The sequence below is a fragment of the Lolium rigidum genome, chromosome 4 (genome assembly GCF_022539505.1).
Source record: "Lolium rigidum isolate FL_2022 chromosome 4, APGP_CSIRO_Lrig_0.1, whole genome shotgun sequence".
NCBI lineage: Eukaryota > Viridiplantae > Streptophyta > Magnoliopsida > Poales > Poaceae > Lolium > Lolium rigidum.
In genome coordinates, this window is record NC_061511.1 from 76,638,630 (window position 1) to 76,649,454 (window position 10,825).

Below are 10,825 nucleotides of genomic sequence, written 5' to 3' on the forward strand. Positions count from 1 at the left end.
GGTCAGAGATGGTGATAGAAATACTGCCTTCTTTCATAGAGCCATTGTTAAGCGAAGAAGAAAGAATACTATTGTTTCGGTTAAAGATGAAAATAACGTTTTACATTATATGCCGGACCAAATAAGTAATACTTTTGTAAACTACTTCCGATCTATATTTGCTTCCTCTCAAGCTAACAATGGCAGGCCATTCATACACACTCAGTTACCTCAGGATCTAGATGATTACACTTACACTATCCCTGATGAAAAAGAAATTTTAGATACTCTGAAAGATATGAAGAGGAACGCTTCTACCGGACCAGATGGCTTCAATGTGAAGTTCTACATAGCTACATGGAGCTGGATTGGACAAGATGTCACCCAACTTGTCAGGACTTTCTTCCAAACAGGTATCATGCCTAGCCATATAAATGACACTCATATTGCTCTTATTCCGAAAAAACTTGTTCCTCTTGTTCCTGCGGATTACAGGCCGATTAGTCTTTACAATGTAGTTTACAAAATAATAGCCAAATGCATTGCCAATAGACTTAAACCCCATTTGCCTGATTACATCCATCCATCTCAGCAAGCTTTTATTGAGGGTAGAAGAATTAGCAACAATATTATCATTGCTCAAGAAATCTCTCACTCCTTTGCTCTGAGTTCCTGGAAACATAAAGCTTTCATGCTAAAAATAGATCTAGCCAAAGCTTTTGATAGATTAGAATGGAACTTCATTGTCGAAGCTCTTACACGTAAAGGGCTGCATAGTCATTTCATAAATCTCATTCATGCTTGTGACTCGTCTCCGAACTTTTCGGTTGTCATTAATGGTCAGGCTTTTGCTAAATTCAAAGGTGACAGAGGCATACGACAAGGATGTCCGTTATCGCCGTACTTATTTGTCCTTGCCATAAATGAACTGTCAATTGCTCTGCAGGAAGCTATGGCTGCTAATAATTTTGCAGGTATTAAATTGGGTCCAAACTGTCCACCTATCCATTCTCTACTTTTTTGCGGATGATCTTCTGGTATGCGGACAAGCTACGGAACAAGAAGCGACAAAAATGTGCTCCAGGACTTTTGCAATAGAAGCGACAAAAATGTGCTCCGGGACAAACTCCAAATTGGACGAAATCGGGAATACTCTTCAGTAAGCATGTTGACAACCACATAATTCATATGATCTGCAATATTTTCCCTGTTCCAATTATAGATTCAAACTTTATACATCTTGGACATCATCTTATCATTCCAGGGAAAGACAGAGATGCTGCTTATAATTTTGTTATAGATAAATTCAAAACCAAACTTTCAACTTACAAGGCAGACCAACTTTCTCATGCAGCTAGACTGGAATTAATAAAATATGTCTTCTCATCCATCCCTGTCTACTACATGTCAAATATTCTTTTCTCGAAAAAATTTATTGCAAAGCTCACCGCTATTATTAGGAACTTCTGGTGGACAGGTATCAGGAAAGACTCAAACTCCAGGAGCTTATGCCTAAGGGCTTGGAAAGACATATGTATGCCAAAAAAAGAAGGAGGCTTAGGTATTAGAAACTTGCAGGCTATCAACCAGGGTCTTATTCTTATGGCGGCCTGGAGACTTGCAGATCAGACACACAACTTTCTCCACCAAGTTCTGAAATCGAAGTATTTTCCCGACTCCTCTCTTTGGCGCCCAAATTCAAATGCTCCCAAATCGACCTTTTGGGTCTCCATCCTTAAAGTCCTACCTATTCTCAAAGCCCACACTTTCTACCAACTCACTTTGGGCCAGATTTCTATTTGGAGCACACCTTGGTGTGAAGGATGGGCTCAGATATATGATTCTTTGATCATCCAGCCTGGAAACTACTCCTATCCAAGCCAAGTTAAAGATCTTTGGATACCCGGACAAAAATTGTGGAATGAACAGCTAATTGACAATTTATTTCAGGAACAGATGGCGGAAATAATCAAGAACACTCCAATTATTAATACACAAGAAGAAGACTGCCTTTGCTGGAAACTTACACCAACAGGTAAATGCAATTCCAGAAGCGCTTACAGAGTATGCCTTGAAAATTTGTTTGAGCACGGGGAGCCAAGACCAAGACAGGTTAGTGCAAATACTAAACTCCTCCTTCAATCAATATGGGCAAATAGCAACATAATTCCCAGGATAAAAACTTTTGGTTGGAGGATTATAAGGAAAGCAATTTCATCAGGAGCGAGAGCTGGTAAGTATAGTAAGCACATTAGCAAATATTGCTGTAGATGTAATATGGAGGAAACAGACCAACATCTATTTTTCCTATGTGCTTTTGCTAGAGCAGCTTGGTTCATGCATCCCTGGAATTTGAAAATTGATCAACTAGCTTCTCCCTCTGAATCCATAACCCAAATAATTAACAGGCTTCTCACTATGAATCATCCCAATGGTAGTATTGAGAATATTCTTACCTTCATGTGGTGCCTATGGAAAGGCAGAAATGATTGTCTATTCAATAAAAAAGAAAACACACATTTACAGGTTCATCACATGACTAATGCTATTAAACAAAATCTAGAATTATTTGATCCAATACAGGTCGGAGTACAGGAGCCACAACCAAGAACAGATGTACAAGAGGAGATGCTAGGTCCAGGGAATACAATTAGCACAGACTTGAGAATACAAGGGAGCAAGATCTTCTCGGATGCGACATGGCGGAAAAATAGTACATCAGGTGCTCAAGAAATTCAGAAGACAGACTTAGGTCTATACTGTCAATTTCCAAGACAAAACAGGGAAGAAACTGTCATGATCCAGGCCTCGACAATCCAGCCTTCTTCTCCACTTCTTGCTGAAGCTGCTGCCCTACTCCTTGCCTCAAAAATTGCAGCAAAGGTCCAAGAACAAGGAGTTACATTCCTTACTGACAATCTTGCTTTGGCGAGCAGCATGGCAGCTCACTCGATCACGAATAAGCAAGTGCCCCTGGGAACTTAGGCAACAAATTGCGGACTACAAAAGGGCATCGGAACACCTTCTTTCGAAGATATATCATATAAAGAGAAATCTGAATAGAGTAGCTCATGATCGTGCAAAACGAGCACTTCGACGATCTGAGTCGTTGCCTATCTTCTCTTGCCTAAATTCAGCTCCCAGGAATGTAGGTACTTGTCCCATTGCTATCTCTCTACAGAATTTTGATCTTCAGGGATTTGTACTTCATGATGTACTGTGCTTATGAGCTGAATGCAATATAAGCGCCTCTGGCGCCTGCTTTGTTAAAAAAAGTACTCATATATGAACTGAACACTAAAATCATAGGGAAGGATGATGACAATTGACTAGACTGATAACTATTGGGAAGCTACGGAGTTTATGAATGCAAAATAATGCATCTCAGTGTTGGGACTTTGTTTGTCCGCAAAGGAGTAGAAAGGAGAAGCTAAATGTTCCTTTCTACATGGAAATTATTGTTCTAGCCTCTCGGAGAATTTGGATCACCGGAAACAACAAAAAATTAAGGATCGAAGGTCATGTTTCAAAGGATGAAAAGAAATCTATCTGCATGAATTATAATGGATAAAACAGAGGATAAGGGGGAAAAACATGCCGAGCAGTTCAACATGTGGTTTCAAATGCAACAATAGTCGTTTCTTATCCGGAAAGTGTCTTTGACACATGGGCACCAGTGCTCTCCCCACTTTTCAGATTTTTGAAAATTTTAAAATCTCACGTTTCTAAGTTTCAAAAAATTATGATGTTAAATATATAGATAGATATATACGAGTGGGGTGTATGTAAAAAAGTCCCGTTAAAAATACTTTGTATTTTGAACAATATAAAAAAATACAAATTTCTGACAGTTAATGGTAGTAAAATAGTATTACAATAGTGTATCCTTTTGTCAGAAATTTGTTTTTTTGTATTTCACAAAATTTAAAGTATTTTTTACCGGGACTTTTTTGCATACACTTCTCACGAACATATCTATCTACATATTTAACGCCATAATTTTTGAAAACATAAAAATGTGAGATTTTAAAAAAATTTAAAAACTAAAAGTGGAGGGAGCACTGGCACCCATGTGCACTAAATTCATGTCCTTTCTTCTCTTTTAATCCTTGTAGATTTGTAACTTTGTAGATACTGGGCCGGCCCGTTTCTTCAACATGTGTCGAGGGCCTGAGGACTTGACGCGGGCATGTTTTTTCAGCTGAAAAATTGGCCAATTCTCAAAAAAAAAAAAAAAGCTGAAAAATTGGCCGGCCCGCCACTCAATGCGGCAGACAGTCCACAGGCCGGAAGTGCTCTCGTGTTCAACCCGAATACGAACCCAACAGCTGGAAACTACTCGAGCAGGAGAAGGGCACCCGCTCGTCGTACGACCCGCTCCCGAGTCCCGATCCGACTCGTCTTCCCATCCGATCGTCCCAGACACCGCCATTAATACCACCACCCTCCGACCTCAAGAAAGCCACGAACGAGCCTCGAATCCACCGGAACGCACGAGACCAATCGCCGCATCACCGTTCGATTTTTAGCAGCAGCATCGTCATCGTCACCATGTCCGGCAACGCGGCGGAGGCAGGCGGCGACGCCGCGCAGAGAACAAGGGCCGGCACCAACGGCGTCGGGGCTAGTAGCAACCGGATTCAGGTGTCCAACACCAAGAAACCGCTCTTCTTCTACGTCAACCTCGCCAAGGTATTTGTTTTTCCGCGCGTCGTCGATCGATCCATCCATTGCCTCCGGGTTTCGATTGGTGCCGATTCTTATTCAACCCTTTGCGTCTGCGTGCAGAGGTACATGCAGCAGCACGGCGAGGTCGAGCTCTCCGCCCTCGGCATGGGTACGTACTCCATACATATAGTTTACAGGAGAATATATATCCGCGATTGTATCCACGTTCTTGGTTCAACAATTGACATGCAAATCTAGAAATTGCAATTATGTCGGACCACCACATATTGTGGCGTTGTTAATTCCACGTTGCATGATTTCGATTGACTCTGAAACATCCAACGGTTGATATAGTTTCTTCTGTTTTCTGGATCGCTGACAACATTGCTTAATGTACTTTTGCAGCCATAGCGACTGTTGTGACAGTAACAGAAATTCTGAAGAACAATGGTTTCGCCGTCGAAACAAGTAAGAGCCCTTATCTTTCCCCCAACAATTAATACTCGATCGTACCAATGATGATCTTTATTACATTTAGATCATGCCTCGTTTGGTTTTTAAGGTGCAAGCTTTTTCTAATCTGTTACCTCTGAATATTTGCAGAGATTAGGACATCTACTGTGGAAATCAAGGATGAGATGAGAGGGCGACCAATCCAGAAGGCTAAGGTTTGTTCGCAATAATCCATACTCTGACATTGTTCTCTGGAAAGTATTCACTCTGAACTTTTCTGCAGATTGAGATAGTGCTGGCCAAGAGCGAGAACTTCGACGAGTTGATGGCCACAGCTGCGGCAGAAGCAGCCGTAGGCGTGCTCGATGGCGACGAGCAGAACTAAGATGTTACCATAGACATAGGCAGACTGGCTTTATTTTTCTTTTGTTAGGCTTGGTTAACTTGGGTGCTGCCTGAGGATGGAATGTGTTTACAGTGTTCATTTATCTACCAATGTCAACATTAGTAGTAGTAGAATTTAATCAATGTATTCTAAAAAAAAAAGAATTTAATCAATGCAACATATATTTGGATTATTGGATATATGTAAGGCAGCTTTTGCTATTTTGGTAGTAATTGAGAGTTGTACAATTGCTGACATAATTGAGAACGTTATTTTCAATCGTTTATGTCGCCTTGTGAGATAGCGGCAGAATCAAAATCAAAGAACACACTGAACTGAATCAGATAAATCTGCAAGACACATGCTTGCTACAAAGAGCTTCACTCCTTGTGAATTATGATTGCTCATGGGTATTTTTCGATGATTTCATACCTCACAATCAGTTTCTGAAAAGACATCTCAACACATGTAATATCGAAAAGCAAAACTGGTAACATTGGTAACTTTTCTTCAGATCAAGCGTACAGTACAGAAAAGGTCTGAAATCCTGTAGCGACAGTTATTAAGCTTGGTCATGTCTTGATTCGATGACCAAAAGAAGCCTCGCTGCCAGAGTTGTGAAACCGAGTTCTGGTGAGGATAAGCAGGGGCAGGCATACCACGGCTCCGGTCCAACATATGATGAGTACCTCATTTTTGGCACTGCAGTAAACTATGGGCTTCACTCATCGGCTTCCTCAATCAGTATCTTCTTGCAAGCTTCATAGCACATAAACGAAATCCCAGCAGCAGGAACTAGCTTCATGCAACTCGGTCCCAGTCCTCTGTAGAGGCCCCCAGCACCTTCATCCTCAAGAATTGTCAGGAGAGCATGAAGCATGCTCTTGTAAACCTTCCTGCCACCAACTGCTCCGACTTGCATTTGTTTGCGAGCAACCTCGAGAGGAAACGTGGCGGTGCTTGAGATAGCTCCTGCAGCAGACCCAATAAGCAGGGTAGGAACATTTCCGATTTCATTAGTCTTGAAGATCTTCTTGTACGCCTTCTTGAGGGTATCATAAGCGAAGTAGTTGGTTGCGGCATACGGCACCACTCCAATTAGACTTGGGGTTAAGCCTCTGTACAGCTCAGTGGGGCCTTCTTCACGGATGATTTTGACAAAGGCATGGAGGAAGTTATCATATACACCTCTCTGCACAATCGTCATATGCATTCATGTGTTATATCTAAGGTCATAGATCTCTAATACTTTCTAGCATCAAGACAACTCTTGTGGGATAACACTAACCTGTATAGTTAATCGAGTCTTAATTAGTTCCAGAGGGTATGTACACAGGGTTGAGCTGAAACCAGCAAATGCCCCTGCCACTAGTGATGGAGGGACCGGGATCTTCTGCTTTTCCCCAGATTTTGGGGTTAAGAACTTGTTAGCTGTATCAAAGGCAAAAAGCTGCAACAATAGGAAAGAAAAGGTCAAAACAAGCATTACGATACTTCAATGGATGTGCAACAATTCATCTGAGCACATGTTGCTCCCATTACACAACTTCCATCGATATCATATAGCCCTAGAATGTATATGAACTAGGTAGAAAAGGTAAAGACTATAAACCATACGAAACAACTGCACAATCCATCAAGTAATGTTATCCATTGGAGACGTTAAAAGCTATGTACACAGCATTAAAATTGAGTTAAGCAAGGGTGCAGAACCGCGACAGAACTAATGCTAATGCTCAGTCGAAATGTGATAAAGAATTGTAACTAAATTGGATTTGGATGGTCCAGACAAGATGGAAGATTAAACCCTTGGTCTCATCCAGTCAATACTTGTTGCATTAAAATTCATGAAATGATAAATCTAATTGTACCAAATTGGACTATGATTAAAAAGAGGTAAATTATAGTGAATTTGCTATATAAGCCTCAAACTGGCTCTGTTAACCCAATCTTAAAGAGCCACTTGTATACCGACCTTAAAAGACCCCTACGGGGAAAAATGGGAACAGTAATATATTAAGATGAATCAGCTGAAAATAACTCATATAGCATACACTGTGGTTTTATGATATGATGAAGTATATTAATGCTTGAGGTCACTTCTGAACTATGCTGGATTAGTCAAAAGTGTTCTAGCTCAGGAAAGCTGTAAATAGATGTTTGGGTCAAGTTAGCCCATAAGACATTGGACTACTCTGTGAGATTTAATACCAAAGTAATTTTCGCTAAGCTTCTTAAAAGAAAAGGGCGGCCAAATGGTCTTGGGTTAAACACATAGGGGCTTGCAGGCTTGCCAAAGGGCCCCAAGCCAAAACGGACAGAAACAAACATTGATTTACACTAAAAAATGCCTAGCTGTGTTGACGGATGCTACTCAAAGGGAAAATCCATAGAAAAAGATTCTCCACATTTTGGTTAACAATTTCAGGGCTTGGATGTAAATCACAAACAAAGCAGTAAAGCATAATACAGGTTCATTATCAAAAAAAAAAAGTGAAACCACAGTGAGATAAAGAACACATGATAGCATGGGGAAGTTACTTCCCCTAATAAGATGTTGAAAATATTTCATATAACATACAGACTTTGGTCTGATGGTATGATGAAGTACATAGATGGTTGAGGTCTCTTCTGAACTACGATAGATTAGCTAAAAGTAGCGTAGCTCGGGAAAGCCTAACAGATGTTAGACGCCATTGGACTACTCAGTGAGATATAATAGAAAAGTTTTATGTTACTTTCGTTAACTCTAAGCTGAGCGAAAGAAAGACGCCCTATGGCCACTATTGGTCTTGTGTCAGTACATATTCACTTGGCCATAGGTCCCCAAGCCAAAACTTGGAGAGAAACGAACACTGATTGACAACGAGTTATGAATGTGAGACGTGAACATGTTAATCAAAGGGAAAATTCGCAGGAAAGATTCTCCACATGATTGTTAACAATTTTCTGGGTTGCATGTACATCACAAAGCACAACATAGAACAGTCGATATCGAAAATAAGGAAACCATGGTGCATAATCAATCAAACATGGCAGCAAGAGGGAAGTTCATACCTCAATTGCTTTGCTTGGGGCTACTCGAATGACATTAACAATGTTACCGCGGAACAACCCGGTCCATCCTTCATGCTTCATGATAGACTCAAACACCTCTGAAGACGAATTCCCATTACTCCCCACCATCAAATGCGTCCTAATTGTCTCCAAAGGGGCAACGACTGTCCTCGACACCGCTCCCGCAATCCCCCCGCTGATCAGCCTCTTGAGGTGGGAATTCCCAACCTTGATCTTGATCCTCACCGCTTTCTTCATCCCCTTCTCCCTCAACCCCACTCCTTCGCCCAGCAGAGGTGTCTCGACGGCTTGGTGTCCAAGCTCCGAGGAGACGTACTTCATGTACGGGTCTTGAGGATTCCCCGGCGATGTGGCGGTAGAGGAGGCCGGCAAGCCCACGCCTACCTTCTGGCCGACGCTGGCGAAGAGACCGGCAGGTGGGTGGAAGGACTGGTGGAGGGTCCATGCCAGGTTGAATCCACCATTGCTGTCGAAGTCACCAGGCGATGCAGGGGGCGGCAGGGAGAGGAAGCAGCAGCTCCAATCCGCCGCCGTCGCATCCGCGCATTGCAACCGCACGCCGCCGCTCTTCTTGCTCATCGCCTCGGCTCGTCTTTTTGGATTACCGTGATGCGCTCGGCAGGGTACGGCCCTCCTCCAAGAACCAAAGAGGCTATCAGAGGGATTCAGCGGGCGTGGCGTGGGAAAGACGCGGAAAGGGAGGGGAATCTTGGGGCCGGGTAAAGGTTGCGGCTTCCCGGATCAATTCACTCCAGGGATTGCGCTAGAACAGTCAAAGAATCTGCATGGGGGGCAGGAAAAACTAATCAATTATATAGATTCGGAACCTCTTTCTCCACGGCGTGATCTGAAGCTGGAATGAGAGCGATTACCTTGGACACGCATTTAACTCGCGCTACCAGTCCGCCACCGCCGCCGGTGGAGGAGAAGGTGGTATGAGGAGTGCGGCCGGTCCCGTCGGGAAGAGACTCAAAACAGAGCACAGCGACAAACTGCACTTTTTGTTGTTGCTGTTTTCTCTCGCGATGTATCTTTCCTCCAGGCTCCAACTTCGCCTTTTCCTCCATCCAAGACTAGGGCCGGCGCTGCAGTCGCTCGCCCATTAATGGTGGTGGTGTCACGCTCCACTCCTACGATCCTACTCAAAGTTTTGTGAAGTTGGATGGTTAGGAGGAGATGGCATCCTGAGTTCCCAGCCCATCAGAGTTTAAGAGCATCTCCACCCACGTTCTTAAAGCGTCGATCGAACCGTTTGGAGACGTGTTTTATTCTTGTCGCGTTTGGGGGACATCGCTCCTAATCGCGTCCCCTAAACGTCACCCCCAACTTTTTAAAATACTCTTTTTGTTTTTTATGCATTTTTATTTTAATAGAGAGAAGAAACATTTCACAAACTAATACATAATTTAGAACATGGTTTACACAAACTAAGATAATAGTTTGGAACATTATTTTCACAAACTAATACATAGTTTGAACCATGGTTGACACAAATTTAAAACATTGCAAAATAACGAAACCCAACTAGTGTTGTCATCGCAGATTTCGTGTGTTCGCTGCCAAGAAAGAACACTCCCAGGCACTCCCAGTCACCCAAACTGGAAAAATCCAGCTGGTGATGGTAGCCCTGTTGGTTCTTTCGAGGAAGAACAACCAAAAACCTCCGTGCCTATTTTCGCTGCGAAGAAACAACAATCAGTCGTCGTCCTCCTCGACGTTGTCGCCATGGTAGTGCCGGCGACAGCGCTTCTCGTCGAACACCTTGATGCTCATGTCGGCCTAGCCAAGGTAGGAGAACGTGAGCATGAAGCCGGCTTCGGGGTGGTGGTAGCGCGCGAACTTCTCACAGCCGGTGTGGAGGTACATCTTGCCGCGCGCGTCGAAGATCACGTCCACAATCCACTGGCAGCAACCGCAGGCACCCTCCCGCAGATGCAGCGAGGTCGGCTCGTCGCCGGCGACGAAGTCAGCGAACTTGTCCGGCAGCCTCTGGATGCCGAGTGGGTCGCCCTTGAGGATGACGAGGAACTTGAACAGCACTTGCCGCTCCTCCTCCTGCAGGTCCGACGATGAAGACGACGGCGTCGCAGGCGACGGCGAGCGTGCAGCTCTACCGAGGCCACGACCACGACCACACCCGCGATCTCGGCCTCCGCCTCTACCAGACATGGCGTCGACTCTTGAGATGGTGGCGGCTAGGGTTGGGGAGAGAGGAGTTAGGGTTTGTGTGTGAGGGACGATAAGAGAGCGACCCTTTTTATA

General features: G+C 43.5%; 2 protein-coding genes across 2 annotated transcripts; one reads left to right on the forward strand and one right to left on the reverse strand.

Annotated features, from left to right (window-relative positions):
• The first annotated feature begins 931 nt into the window (after positions 1–931).
• Positions 932–5,485, forward strand: LOC124647266 (uncharacterized protein At2g34160-like). The gene is made up of 7 exons (XM_047187233.1): positions 932–953; positions 1,802–1,957; positions 4,526–4,671; positions 4,768–4,816; positions 5,053–5,115; positions 5,251–5,315; positions 5,384–5,485. The coding sequence occupies exons 1-7, from the start codon at positions 932–934 to the stop codon at positions 5,483–5,485; spliced, it is 603 nt and encodes a 200-aa protein (XP_047043189.1).
• A 319-nt stretch (positions 5,486–5,804) lies between these two features.
• On the reverse strand, positions 5,805–9,642 carry LOC124708144 (adenine nucleotide transporter BT1, chloroplastic/mitochondrial-like). Its single transcript, XM_047239833.1, has 4 exons — positions 9,436–9,642; positions 8,543–9,344; positions 6,774–6,935; positions 5,805–6,677 (listed from the first exon to the last, which is right to left on the reverse strand). Exons 2-4 carry the CDS (start codon positions 9,140–9,142, stop codon positions 6,207–6,209), a joined length of 1,233 nt encoding a protein of 410 aa, XP_047095789.1. The 5' UTR covers positions 9,143–9,344; positions 9,436–9,642; the 3' UTR covers positions 5,805–6,206.
• Between the last annotated feature and the right edge of the window lie 1,183 nt (positions 9,643–10,825).